Raw genomic sequence first — 27370 nt, 5'->3', positions numbered from 1 at the left:
CAGCAGCAGTTTGGGTAGTACATATACTGAATTTCCCTTTTAAAAACAAGAAGCACAAGTAAATTAATTCTACAAGAAGACATTCCCTTTGATTTGGTTTTTTCAATAACTTCCCCACCCATATGAAATCTGTTCCAAATGTGCTGCTTTAGCAAGGATTTCTTAGACAGTAACAAGAAAGCAATTCAACATAACTTTTAAAAGACTGAGAACCCTGTGAGCATGTCAGCTGTTCTAATATGGGGGAATGCTTTTATATTATTAGGCTGTAGTAATCAAATGCAGACAAACAAAACAGATCTGGGAACAGAGCTGTATAACTTAGATTAACTTAAGTGCTAAGCTGTAGCCTTTTTTTAACCCTAAAACCACTGAAGAAGATAAGCTCAGATGGAACAAGGCTTTCCACTTATTTTTTGTTTTGCAGAATGATTTTGACTTAAAAATATAATTAAAAAAGCAGTGAAAGTTTAATATAGAGCATATCAGCTTGACATACATGAAAATAACTTACATAATTTAACAGATTTCATTTACAGAGGGAAACTGATTGCATAGAGCACATTCTTTCCCTAGAAGCTATATGCATTAATATATGGAAAGAGGCACAAAATTATTTCCGATAAACGAGCGCCAGTAAAAATCCTCAGCATTCCTTGGACAACTATTATTGTTCATATCAGTCTAAAGCTCACGTTTTTATATTGATGTGGTCACACCAGTATGCTGATCCCATTATGCACAGTAAGCAATTGATCTCTGCTTGAGGAACTGATGAGAATTGCTGCAGTTACCACACATGGCCCAAGGATGGGCCACATATATGCTTCAGGTCAGAGACAGGCAAAACAAATGAAGGCAACATCTAAATCAAAGGCAAACGCAGCATCACAGGCCTTAAAAACAGAACTTGCACTGAATTGTGTTTAGAGCCGTTTAAATGGCAGTTTTTAAATAATCTTAATGAAGATAAATGAAACAAAGCCCTTTATATAAACAGTTTATTTACTCTAAACAGCAACACAGACAGAATGCCATATAAACACAAAGAAAGTGATGCAGAATAAGGATGCTGGCTAACTTTGGATCTCAGAGGCTTTCTTAAGCAATAACAACCTAGTTTCTGAAAGATAGAAAAAAACAAATTCAGGGAGGGAAGGGGGTGGAGGGCATGATTTTTTTTCATACAGCCAGCTAGAGGCTAAATATAGTTCTAACATTTTAAAGCATGCCTGCATCAGATAGCAAAGTAACTAGAGATACTAGTGAATTTATAGAAGTATAAAAGTTTATAATTTTACAGCAGTTGAAATACTGACATCAATATTAAAATAAAAGCAAGTTTTACATAACAATCAAAAATACAAAAGACTGAAGGAAGAGACCCTGTATGAAAAAACTGGGGGCAATTCAGCAAATTTAGAACTGTATACAACTGGCGAATATGGAAAATGGCACACATACAACCCCCTCCCCTTATGTGGATATTAATTGAACATAGCAACATTACATTTTGCAAAAGTTTTGTAAACAAGTTCTTGCCAAACCAATCCCTTCCTTTTTAAGATGCTGCGTGACAAATGCTTATGATGGTGCAAACTTCTTGGCTTGTGCTCGAACCCTCTTTTCGTATTCCACTCTGTTTTGGCTGAAAAGAGAAAGGGTAATTATAGCTGGAGAAATCAGAGGCTGTATAACAGTTAGTTTCATAATGAAGAGAAACAGAAGTCATTGCTGAAGGCAAACCCTTTTGATAGCAATTCTCAGAACACTACGATAAATTAAAGACTTTTCTGAATGAGTATGGTACTGTTCAACTAGTTACTTCCATCACCGGTTGTCAAATGATTGCACTGACTTTGTACTGTACCAGTCTCTTCGAACAGGTTTGCACCTGCTCTTCTCGAGACCAACTGTACCTCATGTGCAAACATTCCCTCTGAATGTTTGTTCATCTGAAGTTCTGTACTCCCCACTCACAATAAGACCTGAGGTCATTAATAACAAATTCCAGTACCCTAACAGTACAAAGTGAGGAGAGCAGTTCACTAACAGTTGGTGGACTTCATACGGTTTTAAATTATTATCTTTACTGCTTTGGAGAGAGAATGGAAACACTCCTAAGAAACAGGAGAATGATAATGGTGTGGTCATTTCAGCCTTTATCTCTACAGACCCTGACTCACAGATTTAGGTTTATCCTAATCTTCAGGGGGAAAAAAAGCTAGCTCAACACAGCTAAGTGTAGCATAGTTGCTACTGATCAGGCAACTATGTCCAGTCACTAAGCCTCAGACTTAAGATGTAAAACAGCAAGTCCTTTGTTTTCTGTTCTTGTGCCAACAACAGATAGGAGTAGCATAGTAAAGCATTCATTTACATTGAGTCGTCCATTCTGTATTAGCTGTCAGAAGTGTGAGCTGAGCTAAATAAAATTTTGTAACCATTACTCTTCTGCCAGAGATAGAGTGACTAGATTTTGCAGACAGCTTTGCAGTAAATTTAACTTACTTCACACTATGAAGGCTTGCTGCAGTGAAAGAAAAAGAAAAGGCAGCAAATTATATCCTCAGAACTTGACAGACTGGGGGGAAGAAATGAAACCAATTGTGGTCACATGCAATGAACAATTGCTAGCAAAGAGATTGAAGATACTCTTCTCATGAGGAGATTTACCAACTTTATTCTGCATTTTTTCCTCTAAGTTATATTGCATTGCCACACGAGAACATAGCCTAGCTGTTAAGTCTGGCACCCATAGAATCCACACAGAAGAATGCCTTCCATAGTAAACCCTGAATGCCTACAGCAAAGAGGAGGAAGTAGGCTAGCACCTTAGGAGTGCTGAAGTTACTGAACGACAGTACCAAAGGAATCCTGAGAATACATATTCCTATTCTGAATGTTTATTCTTGAAAATTTAACAACTCGTTTAAAGTTTAACAACTAAAAGACCTCTATGTAAACAATGGTGCATCTTCTGCAGTATTTATCAACTATGCCAATATTACAGATGCATGCACAATCCTGCTCTGTTTAACTTCTACCAGATATTCACTAAGTGGCAAGAGACACACTCTTAGACTGCAGAATAACAGTAACCCATCTGAAATACTCTGCATGTCCGAGAGACATGAAAAGCATAAATGGGAGACTATACATACTTGAAGTAACAAAAATCCTGTAATATTTTATACTAAACAGGTATTTTTCCCTCCTGGAAGCACTTTAAACAGAAAGAAGACTAGCCAAGGCTGGTTTTGTACATACATGCATGTGGAAGGTGATTAAAAAGAATAAAACACAGACTATCTATTCATGTATAGCAGTATAACACTGAAGCCTTCTTCATCATTCCTGGCTCCTACAACTGTGGCCACTTAACTGTCTTCCATATGCACACAACTCCACCAAGCCTTCGGTAAGTACTTTAAAAAAATAACACTGAGTGAAGCCATTAATTAAATGCAAAAACCACTATCCATCCCCTATGTTTCCTCTTCACTAGGACCCTAATAAAAAAACGTATTTAACATAGCTTGCAAGTATGGTCACATAAAATGTTATTTTTCAAACTTGGCACTCTCCTGGAGGCCTCTTCTGTCCAGAATTGTAATTCCACAATTCCACCTTGGTTGTTATTTCTAATACTACTACCAGTAGCTACCAGTGCCAAAAGCATTTGTTTAAAACGTTTTACTTCCTTAAAGATTATAGAACAGATATCCATTTTTAATGGTGGGGAAAATTTTAAGACTAAGATGAAAAAAAACCCAAAAACAAAGAAACCCAAAAAGTCTCTAGCTTACAAATTATCCCCTTTCCTGATCAATGCAAACTTCATTCTGCTAAAGCTACAGGCTTTTTGTACTTTTTAACCTACTCTTTTGGAAGATGTAGTTTTCCCAAGATGCCATGTTTCCTACAGTGACCACAGCTCTCCTTTGTCCTTCAGGCAGAAGTTCTTACAGGTATGCACTACTGGGCAGAAGTAAGTTACTCCTGTACTGATAAATGTGACTTGTCACCTAATTCAGTCTCCTCCTGGTGTCATGACACCATTACACCATATTGTTACTATCTGGCCTTTAAGGGAAAGGACTCTGTGTTCGGCTAGAACCAGGATGAAAATAATGATATAAGGAGTCTTCACATCTTATTGCTGTTGCTTTGCTATTAAAAGCTCCACTAGCCTAAGAGCCACACAGTTACCATTTTGTTCAAGTTTGGCACAATCTAGGCAAATTCAGAGAATACAGTAATGAAGGTAAGAAAATTCCCCATGTCATTTGTAAAAACATTTGCATGTTATACTACAAGTAACAGATATCTGTAAGCAATATGACAGCTTTCAGACTCATATGCAAAGACACTTACCAGTAAATTGTGTAAGCCTCTGCTTGAGCTGGGTCTTGAATATTTGGTTCATTTAGAAGTTCTTGTATGCCTAACAAGATCTATGGAAAAAGGAATAGAAGTAACAGCCATATATTATGGGTATTACTAATAGAGATTCAGTAAAAAACCCTTAGAAACCAATTTAGGTACACAGAGTGAACATTTTATATTTGTATCAGATAAGCAAGCAAAGCAAAAGTATTAAGAATATGTCTAAGTATCACTAATGACCTGTTTAATTGTGATTGCTGGCCGCCAGTCCTTATCCTCCTCTAAGATGGAGAGACACACAGTGCCTGAAGGATACACGTTTGGGTGGAATAACGGTGGTTCAAATTTACCTGATAAAGAAGAAGAAATTAATTGCATACAGTGCTAAGAGGAAGAGGAGAGAGTTGGGTTAGATCAGTCAGGGGAAACAAAACCCAAAAATCCCCAAACCAACACTGGCAAAAGACCCCCAAATAAAACCCCACCAATTTCTGGAACTATTTTTACCAGTTTTCTTCTTGGCTCAGCCCACACCTAAAATAGAAACTCCATCACATCTGTGATATCAATCCAGGCAATCCAACATTGTCTTTTTGACTGGCAATCTTTTGGTTTAGGAATGGAAACTGACAAAGGAATTCATAGTAGCTTTGTGATAAAGACCTTTTAAAAACAATTCTGTCTTTTCAGTTTTACATACTACTACATAAAGGAAAGATACTACCCTTCGCTCATCTTTTCTCTCCTCACTTTAAAATAATGAAAGTTTCATACAAGGAAGACTTAGGTTCATAGCATTTTTTTCAGTTTCATATTTTCCTATGTGTAATCGAGATGCACTGAACAAAAGGAACCAAGTTTAAATTACAAGACTAACTGAAGGCTTGTGCAGCTTTCCTTCTGCCACTCCATCTATATTCTGGCATTGCTTTTAATCTTTACAGGACTTAAATGCAACAGCTAGCATCTTCAGTAAAGTAATGAACACTCCTTTTGCAGTACATGAAATATCTACAGATTAGTGCAGCTTTCTCATCCATCTGACATCGCAAATATTCACAAGACATAACAGTCTTGCTGCCCTATGAAGTTCAGTGGTACTTCAGAAGCTGCGCTGGTAGGGAGTTTTATCAGTCACATATACATCTTACTTTAAGGCATGACAATGCCCTTTAGCACTGTCAGGATGTGAAAACTGGTATTTTTCAAGAAGGTAATGTGAAATGTTTTCAGTTACAAGAAGTGTTTGCCCCTGTGTTACACGTATTTAGGTGGTATCAAACAAAAGGAGTAGCCAGGAGCTGATAGACCTGAAATATGCTTACGTGATGGGAGATGAATTGCTGCCAAAAGAGCAATTTGTAATTGCTGTCATTGATTTGAGAAGGTAGCCAATTCAAGAACCAAGAAACCATGCAATGCAATAGATGTTTTCAAGTTTCTATAATAGGTGAAGTTTCAGATAATATAAAGAAAATTCAGTTCAAAAACTTAAGGAGACTAGGTATCTGAACATCTATTAAGTTATACACAGTAGCAGATAAAGAACAGATTCATATTTTAGAGCAAGTTGATTAAACGGTTCAAGTTATAGAGCCCTTTTTTCCAAGTTCCTGTCTTCTGAGTTCTCAGCTTACAAGACCAACAGTAAGAACATAGGGATTTAGTCTAAGCGTGCCTACATATTAGTTTCCAAGAACAGCTGATAAAGTAGTGAGCATTTTCAAGCGATGGTGTGTCGCTTCCCTCAAAGTTTGCCGAAAGCAATCTCCCTCCCCTCCCAATTCTGATATATTGAGCAATTAGCTGATTTCATCACAACTTTCTGTGATGAAATGCAAGGGGGTGGGGAAAAAAGAAAAAAAGCAATGTGTCTTTAAAAAACAACAAAACAAAATCAAACAAAACTGTAAGAAAGTAACAACCATTTGTAAGAACCTCATTGATTAATTCAACACCATTCTAACAAACCAGTGATTTTTAATTACCTGTGATAATTTTACTTACATTTTGGGGGTGAAGAAGGGTAGTCATCCTTGAAAAGCATCCGTAGTTTAAATAAGCCTCCTTCCCATGGTGTCTATCAAGAGTTAATGTAGAATTTTGGTTACAGCAAGGAAAAGTCAAAATTGTGGAAAAAAGCTTACTGAGAATACAGTTTCTCAGGCAAAGCACAAGACATTCTTCTGCTACACAGCAGAAAATAGCTGTCCTGCACTGTAGCACACTGTCTAGACTATGGTAAGCTATTCTACCTATAGAAGAAGCTGAAGTGGAAAGGAAAGGGTTTCTTTCTTCAGCTAGTAAGTGATGCCAACTCATCAACACAGTCAGGGTCATCACCAGTAATTCCATATAAAAGTAAAATTTTCACACTACGTAAGAACAGAATACTTCTGAAATTTTACACTATACATGTACAGTAAGGAAGGGACTGTTGTACCCCCACTAAAGTTTGAGAAGATAGGAGATGGATACACCCATTAAGCATTACATAAGAATGTAAATGCTTCTCTTGTGCCTTATGAGAATTTGGATAATAAAACCACAAATGAACTAAAAATGTAGACAGAACTGTACTACCGCTACAGTTAATGAGATTCACTAGTCTAAACTAACCCTGTGTTTGGTAGAATGTAGTCTCACAGATTCCATTTTTCTGTATAACAAGAAATTTTAAGAGGCTCTTTATCCCTATCCAACACTGGGAAGGGCACTCATAGGAGCAGTTTCCATGACATAGAGCAAACCAAATAAGACAGTACTACTCAAAAGGGTCATATAAACAAGAAAAAGAACCATCTAGCAATAGAGAAAAAGACTGTCTCAAATACACAAAACACAAAGAAAAAAGCCTGTCTTCTGACAAACTGAGTTCTGCTAAGAAGTGTAGAAATACAGAAAAGATTCTTATAGCTGTAAAATTTATTTCTCTGCTACTTCTCTGTAACTTGCCCTTGCTATGGAAACACGGCAATGAAAGTAAATGTTGGGTTGATTTTTTTAAAACAACTGGAGTAAAGATGGTCTCACATCTTAAGAGCAAAACTGATCAAATCTTATCCTCATAGACAGACAGATATATTTGAAGACCACCTTAGAAGGAAATTCTTTATTATTTCTTATCTGAACTATGTGATTTTTAGCTGAACGAAAACCAAAACAAAACACCCAAAAAACCCACATGAAAAGAAAAAAAATCACTCCATTGTCATTGGTATTCATTATGCAAAGTCTCAAGCTAGAAATGGAAGAAAAACATGCTAGGAATTAATAAGATAATACATTTCCTGAAGTGAATGAGTTTTATTATATTTGCTATAGCGTATTTAAAGAACTCATTCTAAATTGCTGTAGTCAGTTGTCAACAACTAGAAAAATCCATCCTCCATACCTTCTCAGAGGAGTTCCTTTTTAGAAAGTACAAGCCTTTTAATAGAATAAACTACCTATTACATAGAAGAATAGAACAGTTGGCGAATTTTTTATCATTTTTCTGATAGAGCAACATACCTTATGGGTGAAAGATAGCACCCAAGCCCTACTAAGGCTAACAGTATGACCACAGTATCTTCGAGATCATATGGGATTACGGGACTAATTGCAGATGTTTTTTGAGTCAAATTTCAGGTAGTTAACAAGTGATTTGCTGTCAAATAAGTGAACAGAGTATCCCACCCAGGACTAACACCACTTCAATATTTAATCTGGCTGACAAGAAAGCATTTTGGTGGTTTCAGGAGCAGTATAGGATGTCTCCAAATACAAAGGGAATAGAGAGCAACTGCTTGGTCTGACAGAGATGAGTAAGTCATGCTGCTTCTTGTTAAATGTAATTTTTTTAATTAGCAGGAATCACATCAGCCTAACTGATCTTTTCTGGGTGTGACACATTTTCTACTACACATGAAGCTGGCTTTAAGGCCTTGTTCACTCCATTCTGTGGTTTACAAAACTTCAAAGCAACACAATGAAGATTTTGTATGGCATATAAATTTTACCTAAGTATTTAAAAGTGCCACCTCCGTAAGGTTCATAAACTGTTATGGGGAATAATCTTGTTCAGGCAGAACACAAGGGGAGGAGTTTTTCCTTACACTGTGTTAGAATATTTGTTGGTCCTTATTTAAGAACTAACTAATGCTGTGCCCAGACAACTACCAAAAACTAAGCTGCAACTGTAACAGCAGTGTTATGTTCAGCATTCAACTAAGACAGCATCACACAGCCTGCAGGTTTTGCCTACACACAGATTCTTCTGAGAATCTAAGAAACAAGATCATAAGGGTATTTAGGCAAATTGGCAAAAGACAGTAGAAAAGGCAAGGAAAAAAAGTCCCACACTGAAGACCCGAAAGAAAGAATTAAAACCCCCAAATAATTAATAGTAGTATTTCAGAAGAAGCAGAAGACAACCTGCAGTTTCAGTACAAGACTCAAACACTCCTCTGAAAACTTGTATTCTTCAGGTGCCAAGTGCCAGGAGTTGAACAGGTTTACAGTATACTTTGTTCAATATTCCTAGTCCATAGCACTTTTAATTCTAAAGTAGCAGCAGGACACAAACTTCTTTATCAAACTATACGTAAGGTAAATCTCATTTGTCAGTGTAATGCATAAGCAACTTCAGTTAATTTTCACCATAAATGAGAAATCAGGAGAACAGTAAGTCTTACCCCTTTCTTTCCTGGAATAGCACACTCCCAGTTCATTAGATTCATTGTGCCATCTGGATTTTTTGTAGGTACTGCTACAAATCCCTGAACCAAGGCAAAAAGACATATGGTGAGGATTTTAAAAGATGTACTTAAAATACTTTGTGACATATTTTATCTTTACACAAAGTTACTTCTTTCTGCACTACTTTTTTTTTTCTTTTCAATTTAAAAATATTAATTTTAGGGTTTTTTAAAAAATCCTACCAGGGTAATGAAAAAATCACCACCAGAACACTGAAACAATTGCAGAGTCAGATATTTGGTAGCTTTCATACTTACAAAAGGATGATCTTTTCTCCAGGCTTTTCTCTCCTGTGCAAGTCTGCTAAGAGCTATGCCAGACATATTCAGAGTCGCTCTAAAACAAAAGCAATTGCTGTTAGCATATACTTTTACTTATGGCAGAAACAATCACTATGCGTTTATAAACCCTGCTCACACAAGAGTAATTCTGAGCTCTCATTTTCACTTCAATAACCTAGACACGTGTTTCTGCACAGCCAGCAGAATTTATCATCAGGAATAACATCAAGTTTCCCCATGCCATCAAGTTCTTAGTTACTGGACTTGACCTACAAAATTCCATCCTTACCTTATTGCTCTATATTTGAACCCCATCTTAGAAGAAACTTTGACAGTAGCTTGACAACAGAAGCACTATTAGTAATGGCAAAAGTGCTCAGACTTCCTACTTGTGCAACTGACACACACTCTGTTTATCTTCTTCCTACAACACGTGAGGTATGGCAAATTTCTTCTGTAGGCAAACACCTGCATTACTCCCATTTCTGACAACTGGGAATAAGAAATGCTACTTTTTGGGTAAAGTCCCACTGAAAGCCAGTATTCCCCACAAAAGCAACAGGGGTATAGAATTTAACAAAGTCATCTCAGTTTTGCAGCGATGCTGCTATAAAACTTCTAGACAACAGCAGGAACAGGCAGCAACACAGAACTCGGCTGAGGAAGAGCAAGCAGCTCATTCCACAAGACAGATTTTAAACTGAAGTATAAACTGAAGAATATTTCTGCACCTTCACTGCCTTAGTAACAGCCAAGCATGGTGACCACAACTACAGAAAAAAATATGCAGAGCACAGGTCATTCACTACTGCATGACACAGAACAACAGTTCTAAACAGGATGATTGCACGAGTGGTGCTTTCAAATTCAGGGGACGATTCTCCATTCACCCAGAACAGTACTCAAAGTGAGTTTATTTTTCATTGTCAAACTGTATCTTAACTCAGGGTTTCACTATCCACATGCTCAAATTCCAATGAAGGTTTTTAATCCTTCTTGTAACTGCACTTCCACATATTTTAAATAAGAGATAATTGGCAATGGAAGAAGTCAGGCCAATTTGTTCTCAACCCGACATGTACCTCATAAGCCTTTTTGACAGCAGAATAGTAGAATGCTTCCACTTAACAAGTTCACAGAGTGACTGAAAGCAGTGTTACCACTCTATTAAAACAAACCCTTATACACTGGTTAAGAATGATGCAAAATTTCACAACCTCTCAATATGTTGATTACTTGTATGAAGTACTGCAGTCTACTACTATTACAATCATATGAACTGTAGATTTTTAAAAACACCAGATTAAGCAACTTATGCTGTTCTTAGGACAATATGTATTTTAAATCTGTTCTTCAACCTTTTCAGCCCGTTTTGACTAGATGGTCATATTCCCTAATTCACCTTCAAAGCAGCAACTAAATTAATGTCAGATAAAGCTTTTTAAAAGGGACAATTCACACTCAGTGGACATGCACACACACAAAAATATTCCTACATTCAGTCCGACTTTCCTCTAGTATTCCATACGCTTGTATCTTAATTATAGCAGAAGACTTGCAGGACTTAGTGAATCTGTACACATGACTACAGATTTTAGTCTGTTCACAAGCAGGAGATGCAGAGCCATTGAAAAAAAGATAGCAGTAGAACTGAAAAAAAAAAAAAAAACAAACCCAAAAAACCAAAGACAACAAAAAACATCTCCCTTAACCAAATTATACAGGCAGCAAGTTTTAATATATTGTAAGAGATGTAAATGAACTGCATATACAGCAGAACTTCAGCTGTGCTTTTGGTACCTAGTAGTCCACTGTGCTAATACTAACCTCCCCATCACAGGCTGAGAAAGCCATATTTGTTTATAAACCATCCAAATATTCTTCCATAGTTCACCAAACTCAGCTACCTTTTCTGGCAAAAGACACATTACAGGATGCTTTTAAATGCATTTATTCCATTTCCAGTGGCTAACAGCCAATTATTTACCACATGAACCTCAAGGGAAATGCCCGTTTCTCACTGGGTAAATAAACAGTGGACCTTCTGCAGTACTTCAGTAACCCAGTAACTTTTGAAGTAATTGAAAAAAAAAAAAATCCCAAGTTTTCAGACCATGCATCCTACTTGCTTTTGTTACACACTATACTGTGCCCTAGTACAATATAGATTTTTCTAATGCTCTACAAATAACTTTCCAAATCTTGAGGCATTTGACTTAGTTAAGCACTGAAAAATTTCAGTGTGTACGAGAGACAACAAGCTTCACATATATGGTTCCCACAGACTTCAGTTACGTCGACAAGAACAGCCAAGCATCTAAAACCTCATCAGTCTATTAGAAAATAAAGATTAAACAAGAAGACAGAAAGCCCATTTCACAAACTAAGGTCTCATTAGTTAAGCATCCCCTCAAAACCACTCTGCTAACAAACTGCCAATATAGATTCTCTATATCCCAATCTATTAATGTACTACATTACCAGAAAGAATTCTGCACCAGAGGAAGTCTATTCAACCCTATTTTTGCACACGCCACAAAACTCAAAGAGATCAGTCTTCACATTTTGAGTTTAATCCCGCAAATTCGCCCCTGCCATTAAGAGGTAGTAACGTCCCCTTTACTGCCATCAACTCAAAATGTTAACAGAAACTTCCAAATTTACTCAGTAGCTTGCCTTTGCTGCTGCTACTGCCTACTTTAGAAAAAGAACAAAATAAAACCATCACGGTCATCACAGATGCAAGTTTTTGTGCCCCATTACGGCATATCTTACCCATTTACCTCCTCTGATGGAGTGGAACAACCTACTTTCACACACAAAATGCACGTCTTGCAAAGAATCGTTCCCGTGCCACAAACAACTCTCTAAATACGTCAACAATATGCTCCTGGAGGTTCAAGAACTTTCAGTACGACTTACTGATTCCAAGCAGCAACAAAAAAGACCCCAAAACGATAAGATTGCTAGCCTCACATTTTCCCTTTGCAGGTTAAATACTGACATAGAAAGACAATATTATCGAAGTAGTTTGCCCCGAACTATACCAACTTTATTTTTCCGAAGGGTGGAGAAAGCCACGGTCTAAGCACTCTAACTCTGGACTAGGATAGAAAGTCTCTGCTTGCGGCAAGAGAAAGGTTTCAAGAGGCCGAGCGGAGACCGGAGTCGCACATTAAACAACAGAAGATGCCGAGCGGCGATGGGCGCCGTGTTCGACGGCCAAGTAACCGGAGAGGGCCGAGCGCCGCCCGCCACCGCGGGCCCGCTGGTCCCGTCGGCCCCGCGAAGGGCCGGGGCAGCGCCCAAGGCCTGCACGGGGCACCGCGGGCCCGCCCGTCGTTCCCGGGCATACACCCGGCGGGGCGGGACGGGCTCGCGCAGGCCGAGCGGTTCCACGCTCTGCTCGGCGACCTCCGCCCGCCACCACCGAGACCTGCGGGGCGCTCAGAGCCTCAGGCGGATAGCGCTGCGCCGGCCGGCCCGGCCATAAGGCAGGAGCCGCCAGGCCCGCACGCCCATGGCCGCCGGTCCCGTCCCGTCCCGTCGCAGGCGAGGGGCGCCAGCCCGGCCCAGCCTCGGTCCGCTCCCCGACCCCGTGGCCACCCCGGCCCCACTCCCGGCCGGGCCTCACCGAGAGCCGCCGCCGCCGCGCGTGTCCCGGATCGAGGCCGCGCGAGTGACCCGGATGTTCCCGCTCCCGCTGCTTTGTCTCCACTCCGGAGTTTCCCTCCCTCTCGCCTTGGCGCGGAGCGCGAAAGCGCTATTCTGTCCCTCGGCCCGATCCGTCTGTGATCCTATCGTCACGCTTTACGCATCCCCGCGACACAGGACCCAGAGGCGCCCCCAGCAATGCCTGACTATGAAGCACCAGAAAAAACTCCACACGGGGCTACCCCAAAGCCGAGCACTTCCTCCCGCCTCTCGCTCCCACCAACTCCGGCGGAAAGCTGAATCAATTTTTACCTCTGGCGCCGTGGGAGCCGCCTGCGACTTAAGAACACCTGGTCCGTCGACGGGCGCGCGTAGGTCTGGCGGGCCGCGCTCAAGCTGGGCCGAGCCCCGCCCCCTGTGCCCGGCCGAGCCCGATTGGAGGAGGGGCCGCGGCTCCGGAGGGGCCTATCAGAGCGCCGGCAGCGGCGCGGAGGGCGGGCTTCGTTCGCCTCCATCCCGCGCTACTTTCACCGACCTTCACGGGATTTAAGACCGGGGTTTTGTTTCCCATTGCTTTGTTAGTTTGGTTTATTTTTGTTGGGCTTGGTTTCCTTTCCTTTCCTTGGCGGGGTGGGGTGGGGTGGGGGTGTAGGGGTAGGGGTGTTGTTTGGGTTTCTAAGAACGCATTTTTAGTGGCAAGTAGAGTATGAATCACATTCTATTCTCATCTTGAACTTCTCTTTCTTAATGAAACTGCGGAATTTTTAGTCCAGAAACCACTGCCTAGCTATGCCTTGCACTAGTCTGTGTCAATGTCACTTGAACGATGTTCTGTGTAGTATTAAAGTTCAAAATGGTTTTCTTCAGAACTCTAGAATTAGCTATTTCAATAAATAATCACCTAGATTCCAATCAGCCCATATCAAAATATATGCTGAAGATCACTGCACCTAAGAAACCTTTCACCAGTAGCAAATGCATAAACACATACTCCCCGTGTAATTTTCCACACAACTCCAGCGGCATTACAAAAAGCAGTGGAAACTGTTATCGCCTGGCTTACAGGATCTCTCTCATGAAATTGTACCCATTCCAGTCTCTGATAATGTCACATACATATGGACTATGTGCATATGACTACCAGGCAAGATTTCAGCACACTGAAAGATGAACAGCACCTTAAAAGGTGAATCTGCAGGATCGCTTTCATCTTTCTGAAGTGAAACTTCCCACTGGAAAGGAAAACTAGTGCCAAATGAACCCTAGATGTTATAAAAGATCCAAACAGGTTGCCAATGACTTAGTCGTTTATGTCCCCTTTATAACCTGTTTTCTAGTTCAGGGTAGAACTTGTCCTTTTTGTGCTCTCATTTTCCCTAAATGGTGAAAACACCTACAGCAACAGATAATGTAGAATAGGAATTTGGGTTGAAAGTCATGCTGGCTGACTCTAAAATACCAATACTTTTAGTAGGACAGTCTGATGAAAATACAAATGCACACACTGATCACTTAATTACTGTAATTGCTGTACTTGATTTCTACAGCAGTGTTTGTTCTTAGCACTTATTTTAGTAAAATTTAAATGCAATTAAATGCAGGAAATTAGTAAAATAACACTTTCACTGATGTTGCTGGATATACAAGGAAATAATAGAATGCACTTTGCACTTAAAACCAACTAAACTGTTAAGATGAAATTCACTTCAAATGTAACTACAGCGCCTTTAGGAATTTAAAAATCATGGGTCTTAGCTTCTCAAATTCTTACTAGCAGTTCGGAAAATAAGAGCTGTCCAGTGGTCTTCTCAACACTAATACTCAATTATAAACTTTTCTATAGTTTATAGAAAGCTTCTATAGTTATAGAGAACATAGCTGTCAAATTTCCTGGATAATTTCAACAACCTGTACTTTGTACTTAAATAATTTACTTCCTTCAGCCATTTCTATCCTTGAAACTTATTATATGTTTGCCTTATTACAAAGCATCAATTTCCCTTAGCTTAGTTTTTCAAACAAAGGAAGCACTTATATTAAAAAGCAAAGAAGTGGATTCTAGAATCTCCGATGTTAGGCAGGGTGGTTTTTGAGTTGTGCGAAAGAAAAGGTAAGCAAAGTGATTGCTTAAAACTTTTTCATGTGATTATATATCCATAAAAGAGACAACTATTTCCTCCTACAATAATCAGCACGTCACAGCAACTGCAAAGGAAAATAATTTCCCAACTGGTATATATCTGAATAGACCTAACTTTTTTGTGACCAAGTCTTTGGGGCAGCAATAAAGGATACTTCTCCTTTACAAAGGAGAAAGCGTTATGCTTTGAATCACTGCACAAATATGCAATTGCATTTTACATCTGAAGTGCTAAACTAGGAATTATCACAGGATATGACACTATGAATATCAATTAGTGCATTTAGGAAAGACAGATGTAAGACATCACACTTTAAAAGGGAAAAAACAGGTTTATTCCATGCAGTTTACAATACACTAGTGTTATGAAAAGGAAGTTAAAAAAATACCCATACACATTTAGTTTGTTTGTTGTGAAAGTGATGGTTAACAGTAACCATCTTCAAATTATTTGGGAAGCCCTAGCAGATTTTTTTCCAGGGAAATTTCCCTGAATTCAGTTTCTTGTCTGTGTCTGTGCTATGAGTTTTGGTTAATTCAAATGCATTAAAACCAAATCATAACTCAATTTTTGCTGCAGTAAGAACACTTCAGACATAATGAATTGGCACAAAATAAATTGTTATTGCTAATCCACTATCCAGGAAATAACATGTTGCAAGTATGGCCACTTGGGTATAAGCACAAACAGCTGATGCACAACTAATTTTGAGACCAGTGATTCGGAGGAAAAGGTTAAAAAAAAGAACATTTGTTGAATTGGGTAGGTGATCCTAAAGAGTGCATAGGAAGTAGATTTCTCATAGCTAAGTTGAGGTAAGGATAAGGGCAGAAGCAGGTGGAAAAAGCTGCCATTTGATACTCCTTCAGTTTGGTGATCTTGTTTCAGTTCCAGTAGAGAGGTTGGTAATATTCCTTTTAAGAGTGCCTTAGCACTTGCTTCATTCTAGCAAGTACACATGAGCCAAGTTAATGTGAGTAAAGTTGTGCAATAAGCTTTTGGAAAATCTTCAAAAGTAGCAAGAATCATGTACATAACAAACACTTTTACTCTTTATTCATTTCAGATGACGCGGCCTCAAAATCACAGCAGGTCTCAGGTCAAAATTTAGGTTCAGCTTTCTAAGGTGAGGAGAGCACTGTCACAGAACCTCTTCCACTCACCCCCAAAGTAACAAAAATTTTAAAAGTTTCTCTCATTATAGTACTTATTAAGACATAACATCCTGAAGAGAACCCTCTGATGCCTCCAGAAAGCTATATTGGCAGCAGTATCTACTCACTGAACTTCTGAGAAGTTTATGCCTTGGTAGACATCACTAAAGTAAAGGTCAACTAAGTTGCAAAGAAATATTCTGTGACAATTTCCTGGGGCAGAATCTTCCCCAAAGCTTCTCTCTTGCCAGTGCTGTTCATAAATGTCATCAGGTTTCAGCAAAGGTAATAATAAAGTGGAGGGCAAATGTACTGCCTTCTCTAGTGTGCCCTTATCCAATGTGGGTAGTGAAAATCCAAGCCACATAGGAATACTTACATCTGCAATTGGTTCAGACATTCGTAAAAATTATTTGAGTCCATGAGTTGAAAGGAAAATGGACTAGTTGTTTTTTAGATATTGTATGTATCTGGAATGTCAAATTAGCCCTGGAAAGCATTTTAGCCCTTAGCATTTCTGCTCTGAAAATGGAAAGAGTTCCTTCTGACAGTCATCTAGGCAAACTGGACAATATGATCTTTTTAGCCCTTTAAAGCCGCTGTTCATTAAGAAGCCTTTAAAGACAGCTCCTGATTTTTCTTGAAACAAAAGAAAACTTGCATGACACTGAGTTCAGAGAGCCTTCCACATTTCATGATTTTTAAACTGAATATTCATACTATTTAAAGAATCAATAATTCTAGACAAAGCCCCACGTAAGATCCCAAGACTGTCCTCAAAACTGGAGACAGCTGCAGTCTAAATAACAATGAAGTAACAGGCATCACCCTTAGGCTAAAGTATTTCAAAACGGTTGTGTAAGAAAAGACACTTCTCTGATGTCCACACAGGTTTTACCCCAACTCTCTTAAGATAACAGACACTATTAAAGGCATAACAAAATTTCATCTCTTTTCAAAAGCCCCACAGTTCAAGGGCTGATTGAAAAAGTTAATTTGAAAAAATTGAAACTTTTGATGTGGCGAGAGAGAGAATAAAAACAGGAGAATGGCACTTTCTGATTTTATCACATATTAAGGGAACAAATCCCCAGACGTCAGGCTTTAATTTGACTACCATCTTCCCCAAAAAGCCCAGGACAACTTCACTCTTCTCCCAGTACTTCCCAAGGAATACATTCCAGTATATCTGGGTAACTATAATCCAGATTCTATTTAATTCCACTGAACCAGATACTATTGCATTTTTGCCCTCCAAGTTCATTTTTGTAATATTAATAAAGATTTGTAACTAATGTGTGTTAATTTGCTGCTGGGATCTCTCTACAGCTTAAACAGAGACTGATAACTCTCAACAACTTCAACAGACATTCACAGAATAGCGTTGTGTTATGAGAAGCACTTTTCTGATAACACTGTCTCCCTACTCAGCAGACTTGTTCCCTTGGTTGTATGCCTGCAACCAAGTTATCTTTTGTTTAATCTGCCAGTTTTCATTTTTCTCCTGAAAAAAATCCCAAAAATATCCCTCTCTCAGAAAAAGAGGAGATTGATTCAATTTTTGAATCTGCAGGAAATAGTCCTGTTTCTAATCAATTATAACTGTGCATTCACATTGCTAGAAATGGAGCTATACAGCTAGTGTCTAAAGAAAAGCTCAAAACAGTCAGATGGATTCACTGAGCTTCATTTTTTAAGAAATATCTTCTCCTAATGCTACAATGCAGGATGAAAGGAACTTTTACCATTACAAGAGATCTGAGTTTGAAAAAAACACAGTACATTTTCCAACTCTTATGAGTATATGATTGTGACAATGGAAACTTTAGTAAAGAATCAAAAAAAGCTTCTAAATTCAATCAAGTCTTTGACACACAATTAAATTACTTTGGGATTAAAAACATGCAATTAACTGTAATCCATGGAAATCCCACAGTAAGTAGGACAAAATCCCAGGTAACCTTTGGGCTGGGAGCAGCTGAGTCAGACTGTACGTTTGGATAGTTAATATGGACCATGTGACATTAGTGTCTTCGAGGCCTCAGAACTACTTGTTCATTGCAGAGAAATTCTGATTCACTTGCCGCTTAAAGAAGTCAAAAGCATGTAATATAAAAATGTCATCTCCAACAAAGGTAAAAATAGCCTCTGAGAAAACCTAAGGCAAACAATACGCTGTCTCCTAACTCAAAGCAAGAAATTGCTATAGCAAATTTGAACTTCTGTTTTTAAACAAGTTTTGCAAGAAGTTTGTCATGTAAATGTCTTTAAGGAATTTCATCTCTTTCCCTTCCTGCTTTATTCCTTCTGCTATGGTCTTTTCAAGCTCAGGATCTAAAGTTTTAACCTGGAATACTGTTCTGATTTAACAACAGAGGAGCTGTGTATGTCCAGAGTTAAGTCCAAGGGGTTTGCAGTACAGCTTTGCAGTTCCAGCCTGATAGGGAACCCCTCAGCTCTGCACAGTCACAGGCAATTCTCAGGTAGGTACTCTCCAAATGGCAGAAAAAGAACAAAGGAATCCAGTTTTAACAGTACAGGTACATTACTTCCTTCTTGCAAGATCTTAACAGATGAAGCAATGTTTGCAAAGCCTGGTAATGCAGATTGGACTCTAATGCAATTACCTGGTTACTGTCACTAACTTTATTTGAAACTGCAACAGTCAAACAAAAAGAAACAAAACTTATTTAGGGATAAATTCTTAATGCCTTGAAAAAAGCTGAAGAGTGTATTTCCATCTATCTGAAAGCCTTGCATGATCACAAAAATTAAAGCAATAATGACAATAGCAAGAACAGGAAAGTAGTTAGTTCAGGTGGCCTCAAACAACAATGTATTTTAAAAAAATTTACAAAGTACCTGCCCACTAAAGTTCTCTCTTTTCTTTCCTTCTTAAAATCTTCATGAGATAGTGGAAACAAAGTGCAAAAAATTATTAAACACTCATTTCCCTAAAATTAGCTACAGGAGGGATACAATGTAAACTAAACTGCAAGTAATCTCAGCATAGAAGTAGGTTTTAAAACTGAAAATATTCCAGTGGGGAAAAGCCCCCATACTTAGAAAAAAGTATACCACTCTTACACATACTCTAAATTTGTTCAGTTTGCTCAGTTTGTTACTCATGCTTTGCTGATGTCATTCAGTAAAATTTCACTTTATTAAATAGTCTGTCCTTTTTGGGTTTACTAAGAGAGGCAACAGAAATGCTGATTCAGAAGGATCACTGTAAAACTGGTATTTTAGGCATTAAAATCCACTTAGATCAATGCTGAATTACTCTGTAGAGCACATCGAGAAAACAACAAGTAACATGGTTGGCTGCAACTGGCTGCAATGAGCCGGGGAGCTCAGAGATTTTGTTTGAGCCATACTGCTTAAAAACACAGTGACTACTGCAGCAGAGGAAATGTTTTAATATACAATTAACACAGACAATTGTTATGCTTATTTTCAGATACACAAGATAATCCGTCACTATTTAGGGGATATCTCTGTGCTCAATTTCAGCTGATAAAATATGGGTACCTAAAAAAGTATAAAAGTATAAACATTTCCCCCTACACAATTACAATTTTAGTAAATTAAATTCAGTTTTAACTTCTTAAAAAAAGACAAAAATTGTATGTGTTGTGGAGGGGCCAGCAGCTTCCTGTGCAGACCACATCCAAGTCACAAAATGCATTACAAATCCTTTCAAGCATTAGGCACACGGACAAAACATTTAGCCCATTGCTTAATCTGTTTAGTAGAAATGTTTCTTACAAATTTTTTTGCCAAACTTTTATCAATGTCTAAGTCCTTTAAAAAATAAAATAATAATAAAAAAAAAGTAGACCCTGGGTGTTTGAAAATCAGGCTTTTGTGTAAAGGATTACCTACAGTATATGCATGAATTCTGAAATTACTTAGAATGAAAACTGTAATGTCTTCAGAATTTAAAACCATCTTGTAGCTTTTTCAAACTCCCTTCCACTGGTTCCATGAGTCACTGAAGCCAAGTTTTATACTGTCCATTTCGTTAAGTGTTTTAAAGATGTGCTGAAGATTTTGCTCAAAACATAGTGTGTGTCTTGTGTATTAGCCTTTATCAAGGACAAACTAACAAAGCTGCACCACATTCTGTTCAAACACTGTTCTTAACTGCATAGCTGAAACTGTATAGAAAGGTTGATTACAGGGATCCTGAATACCCAAAGTAATCAGGTTTTTCAACTGGATGAGTTTATGTTCACACTAAGGTTGATTTTAATCCAAGTCATAGAGACAGGGACTTAGGACTAGCCAGCTGTATTTCTGTAAAACCTCCAGCTCTAGAAAAATCTCTACTCTAATCCACACAGTTCAATGCTTATAAGCATTTTATAGAAGCACAAACACACATATGAGTACAAACACCTCCAAAGAAACAGAATGTTCAGTTGGTCATTTTAAGTGAATTTTGATTCCACTTTCAAGCATGTGACCAGGACTGGAGCGTAACTTTTGCAGGAGACTGTTTTAACAGAGGGAACACCAGAGGAAGGCCATTTTCTCTGAGTTTAGTTTTCCCTTTGGGTATTAAAATAAGCTATACATCCAGTCAATATATACACCCTTCAGAGAAACCTTTTCTCTGTTGTGTAACTTACACATGCTAGTTTCAGTTGTTCTCCTAGGCTGTTATTACATAATAGATTATGTCACAGAACCATAAGGAATGTGCAGTATAATACAGTCAACTGGGGCTGACACTGATTCTGAAACAACGTATGCCCAAATACTTGCGTTTCTGGGCTGTAACATTTGTGTGTGCATGTGTGTGCGTGTGTGTGTGTAAGTGTGTGTGTGTAGCACCAATTACATTGTCCTTTTAAGGTTTACAATGATTAGTAGGAAAAGGTCTCCAAACTGATCAACATTGGGTCATCCAGCACCAGACATTAAGTGCTACATGTCTCCAAGGAAAATATGAGTGCATGGTCATTTCTTTTCAAATGACCAGTGTCAATAAGCCAACAAGAGAGTACAACCATGCACTACAACCAAAACTTAACACACACTCCCACACCATCTATTCCCATTATGTAATCTTGCAATGCTTCCAGAAGTTGACACCAGCTTATAGGCAAATATGGTTGAACCCAGATCAACAGAAAATTGTCTAAATCAGATTTTTTCTTTTGCAGCCAAGCCTCTTCAGTGTGACAATTCACTGCATCTTCGAATACAAGAAAAAAATTGTCACCGTTCAATACTGTCTTCACATCCTGGAACCTCGTTCTTGCAAAATCTGAAATAGACCAATAAAAATTCTATAAATGAAAATTAGCTCAATGTCATTCCTAAAGCATGGAGATCAAAGAGCAACATAATGACTACTTTAAGTAACTGGTAATGTGTCAGGGACCTGGTTCGAGGAAATTCCTAGGATCTGTGCTTTAAAATTGAAAAGAAACAGATTGATATGTACAATGTCTACTATCAAATACCATTAAAACAGGTGTAAAACACTGCTAGGAATTGAGTATTATTAATATAAATCATTAATACATTAATAAGACTTAAGAGTTGGCAATTGCAAAAAGCCATTGCACCTCAACCTAGTTCGGAAGATCCTGAGGTCCTACGTGGTATATTAACCTTGGTACTTTACTAGGAACTGAATTTAATCTTAATTTTTCCTGTTCCAGAAAAATGTCCTTAACTTCTGAAGTTTCAGATGCAAATTGTGTTCCATAAATTAGTACTGAAAACATGAACTAGCCAATCAAAATGTGCAGAAATGTCACACTGGGTGCGCGTCGATGCAAGTTTTTAAAGGTCAAGTACAACCTGGCAAGATTTAAATCAACAACATACATTTTACTTCCAGTTTTACTATTTTTTGTCCTTTTCTGTTTCAGTTTATTTTGCCTCCTCCAGAGAAGGAAAGGATCCAAGTCTTAGGACTGACTGTCCAAGCAACTATATTTTAATGTTGCTGTTCTAAACTGAATCACAACCAGCAACAATGAGGTAAACTGTTGGGCTGCATAGTACTCTAGAACTGCATCAGCAGGCTGTAGAACCAATCATGACAAAAGGCAAACAAAGCATTAAGCAAAGCTTCAAACGTACTGAGCATAAGTACTTAAGAATGTTAATCTGTAAGTAAAAGTCTTATGATACTTCATTTTCTTTTGCTCCTTTATAATTTTCTTAGTATTGGGAAGGGCTCTTTATTTCAAAAGCTTTCAAAAGAAAGCAAAGGCACAATCCCTTGACAATGGCAGAGCTGCCCTCAAGATGGATTTTCCTTCTATTATGATCTTTGTGTAGCCTGATGTTACAACAAACACTCAGTAGCACATTCCAGCCCACAGAATCTGCCAGCACACACAAACACTTCAATCTCTGTGCTTGTAGGGTAAAGGCTGGCAGCTGATTCACACAACAGTTTCAAGTATGGTTTAAATTTTAACATCTGAGATATTTGGTTTCCTTTTAATATTGTTAAAATGGCTATTATGTCTTTCATAGTGACTGAAGTCAAGCAAGGTCTCCCCTGCCTTGCCCAAGTCCATGGGATTTTTTAAGGGCTGGAGTTCATGAAACACCCATTACCATTTGTGTAGCTCAGGGACAGTTCAGAGGCAGTGTGGTGTTAGCTCAAAAAATTAAAAATCCACTTTATCACTTGCTCACTGTACTCCCTCCTACACCTGGATCTAGCTTTGTGCATACAAAGCTCTTTTTCATTTCAAATTCAGCATTATTGTTTTGAAGTTATGAAGCCAGATGTCAGCACAACCACTTTGAAAAATTTCCAAAATACAGAAGGACGTTTTCCACTGGTCGTTATCATGCTTAAGGTACATTTTAGAAGCAAACACCTCTTATTTCATGAAGGTAATTCATGAATGCTACACATGACTATGTGTACTAAGCAAAAAGCATTCATATGAAACTGCAGGAAAGAGATAAGTGAATTCTGTGGGGAAGAACCAGGCTCCGTAAATTACTCAGCAACTGCTTGTGTAATATATGCCAAAGGGACTAGATAAACTTACAGAAGATAGTGCCACTGATACCAACTCATGGTATTACAATGTCATTGCAGCTTCCATAAAATGTTCTGGATGAAGGCTTGTAGACAAAATTCACAGACTGAGTTTTACTGGAAGGTGGGGAAATATATCAGGAGCAGATATCATAAATACTTCATACTTAAACTCCTTCCCCAAGTATTTGCTGTTGGTCAGAGCAGAGAACAAAGTGCTGGAGTAGACACCCACAATAAAGGATAGAACAGTCTGATGCAGCAAACGGACTCAGTAAGTAAAATCATATCCAACAGAGACAAAAACAAGGCTGAAACAAATACCTGTGCAACTAGAAAATAATACTGGATCTATTAATTTTGTTAATATTTATGATTTAATATGAAGTATTTAAGTTTGTTCATTCCTGGAAGAGTACTTGCAAGATTAATAGCCTTAGAACTATTTTCTGTAGCATCAGGAACACATGCAGTAAGATAAAGCTGAGCCAGATCTGGACACTGAACTTTGCACACTTTACTGAACCAGTAATCCCAACATAAAGCAGAAAATTCTATTCCATCAGGCAATATTTTAACACACTTTTCTTGATGCTTCTTCTACAACCTTCACCTCTACTGAAAGAGTAATCATAGAATCACAAGAGTGGGTTCGGTTAGAAGGGATCCTAAAGATCATCTCATTCAAACCCCTGCCATGAGTAAGGACACCTTCCACTGTCCCAGGCTGCTCCAAACCCTGTCCAACATGGCCTTGGACACTGCCAGTGATGGAGCAACCACAGCTTCTCTGGATAACCTGTGCCAGGTGTCTCACCACTTTAATGGTAAAGAATATGCTCATCATTATATCCAATCTAGAGCTAGCCTCTTTCAGTTTAAAAACCTCACCCCTTGTCCTGTCACCATGAGCCCTGGTAAAAAAGTATTTTTTCATCTTTCTCATAAGGCTTTTTAAGCATTGGAAATGCAGTAACATCGGCCCTGGGGCTCTCTTCTCCAGGCCTAACAATCCAAACTGTCTCAGCCTATCTTCACAGGAGAGGTGTTCTAGCCTGCAGGCCATTTTCGTGTCTCTCCTCTGGATCCACTCTCACAGGTCTTGCACTGGGAATCCCAGAGCTGGATGCAGCATTCCACATGGGATTTCATGAGAATACAGTTGAGGGGGAGACTCACTTCCCTCAACCTGCTGGCCATGCATCTTTTGTTGCAGTCCTGGATAACTGGCTTTCTAGTCTTCAAGTACTGCTGGCTCAAATTCAGGTTTTCACCCACCAGTATCCCCAAGTCTTCTGCAATGCTGCTGTAAATCCATAAATCACTCAGGCTGTACAGATGCTGGGGATTGTATCAACTGTAGTACAGATCTGCTGTATAGAGGATTTTCCTTATTTTCATATTTCTGTTTTATTTTCCCTATAGGTATACCAGATCCAAAGCTGGCTTAAAAATTCTAAACACTGCTGAATGAACTCTCATATTCTAGGGGCCTGACTGTGATTGTTTCTTAGGCAAGCAGAACATGAAAACTATTTCTTCCCACCCAAAATAAAGCTGCTACTGCTAGAAATTTGTTTTAAGGACTGTTTGCCTCCCAGGCACCTGAAGAATATTACATTAAATTCCAGCAAAGTGCCAGTTTACTTTGTTTCAATAAAGCTTCAGATTTGATTGATTCCTTTCAGCCATTCCTGAAGACCTGGCAAAAGGCTTTACACTACCCTAGCGGTATCTTCTGTTAGCATAATTTCAGAAAATAATGTAGTTCTTTTTCAGCCATGTGCAGTGACTTCATAGAATCACAGCATATCCTGAGCTGGAAAGGACCCACAAGAATCATTAAGTGATGATCCTGGCCTAGCACAAGACAACCTCAAAAACCACACCATGTGCCTGAGAGCATGGTCCAAACTTCAGACATAAGTGCTAAGGCTGCTTTACAGCTAAAAAGTTCAGGTGTATAGGTGAGAAGCTGAAGTTTAATCTCATGCAATGGTAAATATCTTCAATTTATACATGCTCAAGTGACCATCCACACCATACCACTGAACATTGAATGGTATGTTATCTTCTAGAAACTAGAGAGCGGAACAAGTATGAGTAGTACTTAAAGACACATTAGGAAAAGTGCCTAAGTTGTTTATTCAGATGCAGCTTTTTTTGTGCTCTTCCACTTGTGACTTTTAATGTAACTTGATCTTCAATCAGATGTCAAACTACAGCGGAAAGAATCCCTCCCCAGAGTTGTTTCCTGTGATAAATACACATTATTTACTTATATTTGCCACATCTTTACTGAAAAAATCCTTAGTTTCAAAATTATCAGTTAAGACCACCTTTGGACTAAGCTGCACTTCAATCAAGTTTGTTAAATTATTGCCAAATCGGACATTTACTGAAAATGTATACAGAGTTTGTAACACATGCCTCTACATGCGAAAACCTATCTGGCAGAAAAGATGGTGCACATAAAATAAAAAAGAAATGAATGAATTAAAAGCAATTCTGGCCTCAGAATCTACATTAAGAACTTTCTTTCTCAGCAAAGCTTTAAAGTTACTACTCACAATACAGTTTATAAAAGCAACACTAATTATTCTGTCAAAGAAGCAATATCCAGAACACAAATTCTACCTTTGCCAACCATGCAACAACTATAATCACAAACACACACACACCACCAGGACTAGCTGAAGGACAGCACTAGTGGGGGTGGGAATTGGATGGGGCAGAAAAGAATCTGGTTAAAATCCTAGGGCAGCTAGTGCTCACCATGACATTTACACTTAATCTGAGTCATTCATATCGTAATCCGTTTCTTCATCCTCACTCTGAGTGTCATGCAGCATGCAGCACGTATAGAAGAAGGAAGGGAAAAGAAGAGATTGCAAGTGAGTCAGAGCTGCAACAAAGCACATTCCACTTACACCTGAAGCATGTGGCAATGACATTTATTTACTTTTACCTGGGACCTCCACTCTTTGTATAAAAAAGTATGACAGCTGACCATTTCAAGAAGGAATGTAACAGATTTCATGACAATTTCCTCTTCCAAATATCCTGAAGTCAGCAGATAGAGGCCAACGGTCAGGTCCATAAAGTGGTTTGAAAGAGAATACTGCTTGTGGGAATACAGGTTATCTTTTGGTTGTGCCATGGCTACCAGTAAAAGCCAGCGGAACCATTTAAGATGGATTTCTTTTGTTTAGGTGTATTAGAAGGTTACACAGAAGTTGTCTACTAACTTATTATGTTACTAACTAAAAAAAGAAAATACAAGAAGAAAGTTCCTAAGAAGGAATGAAGGTGAAGCATGATTAGATGGCTATCAGAAGATACCTTTTCCCATTCTGAAAATCCAGGACTATTAACTAAAACTGAAGTACTTGTCAATGAAAAATACATAGTGGCAGGTATATGGGGATTTTTTCTCTAACTCAATCTGCTGTGAAACTAATAGGAGGAGTTTCTTATAAGTCAGTCCCAGTACATGAACATATTATTCTGTACATAAAAGTGGATGCCAGAATTTCAATCATATGAACTTCATGAAGACCAGCTCAGACGCTACCAAGGCTAGAGGATAATGCTTGCTAAGAGGGAACTATGGAGACAACATCTCCCAAAGTCAAGACTCCTGAACACAGCTGTCAGAAACCTCTCAAGAAAAAAAATTAAATTATTTTTCCTTTTTTTCCCAGTTACAACATATACCTATATACAAAAATATGATATTTTAGAAACTTAAATTCTTCAAGTATTGCCTATTAATTGCTAGGAACAGCTTAACTCTTCCAGGACAAAAGGAGGGACCCTCCAATCAAAATCAACAGTAATTCCTATTCATCACAGTGGTCAAGTGATGCTCTGCTCTCTTCTCTGAAACAATGACCAATCAGCACACTAATGAAGACAGCCTCTCTTAGCGCTACTCCATTTACACAGTGGTAATGCAGCTTCAACTAGCTTTTGGTTTTCGTCTTT

At 38.5% G+C, this 27370-nt stretch overlaps 2 protein-coding genes across 11 annotated transcripts in view; both read right to left on the bottom strand.

The window, feature by feature from the left end:
- Positions 1–987: 987 nt before the first annotated feature.
- On the bottom strand, positions 988–13516 carry UBE2I (ubiquitin conjugating enzyme E2 I). Of its 4 annotated transcripts, XR_005957083.1 has the most exons (8): positions 13377–13493; positions 9387–9465; positions 9066–9149; positions 6397–6469; positions 4630–4739; positions 4378–4457; positions 1511–1648; positions 988–1123 (listed from the first exon to the last, which is right to left on the bottom strand). XR_005957083.1 is itself a non-coding variant. In XM_041490388.1 (7 exons), the coding sequence occupies exons 2-7, from the start codon at positions 9450–9452 to the stop codon at positions 1585–1587; spliced, it is 477 nt and encodes a 158-aa protein (XP_041346322.1). In that variant the 5' UTR covers positions 9453–9465; positions 13377–13516; the 3' UTR covers positions 988–1584. The 4 variants fall into 4 exon arrangements, 3 of the variants coding, with proteins under 3 accessions (XP_041346322.1, XP_041346323.1, XP_041346324.1); XM_041490388.1 differs by having other exon boundaries at positions 988–1648; positions 13377–13516; XM_041490389.1 differs by lacking the exon at positions 13377–13493 and adding an exon at positions 13045–13256 and having other exon boundaries at positions 988–1648.
- Positions 13517–15516: 2000 nt separating this feature from the next.
- The window catches only part of KCTD5 (potassium channel tetramerization domain containing 5), a 36077-nt gene continuing 24223 nt past the window's right edge, over positions 15517–27370 (bottom strand). For 2 of the 7 annotated variants that reach the window (XM_041490384.1, XM_041490387.1), the window contains one exon: positions 15517–21634. In XM_041490384.1, coding sequence (XP_041346318.1) covers positions 21605–21634 — 30 coding nt within the window. In that variant the 3' untranslated portion in view covers positions 15517–21604. Of the gene's footprint in view, positions 21635–25509; positions 26218–26351; positions 26447–27370 lie in introns of those variants that run through there. The other 5 variants (XM_041490382.1, XM_041490386.1, XR_005957082.1 and 2 more) reach the window with 4 other exon arrangements.

Source organism: Pyrgilauda ruficollis, unplaced genomic scaffold, assembly GCF_017590135.1.
Source record: "Pyrgilauda ruficollis isolate IOZ18807 unplaced genomic scaffold, ASM1759013v1 scaffold122, whole genome shotgun sequence".
Lineage (NCBI taxonomy): Eukaryota > Metazoa > Chordata > Aves > Passeriformes > Passeridae > Pyrgilauda > Pyrgilauda ruficollis.
The sequence above is the reverse complement of the archived record's forward strand: the minus strand, read 5'-3'. Positions and strand labels throughout refer to the sequence as shown.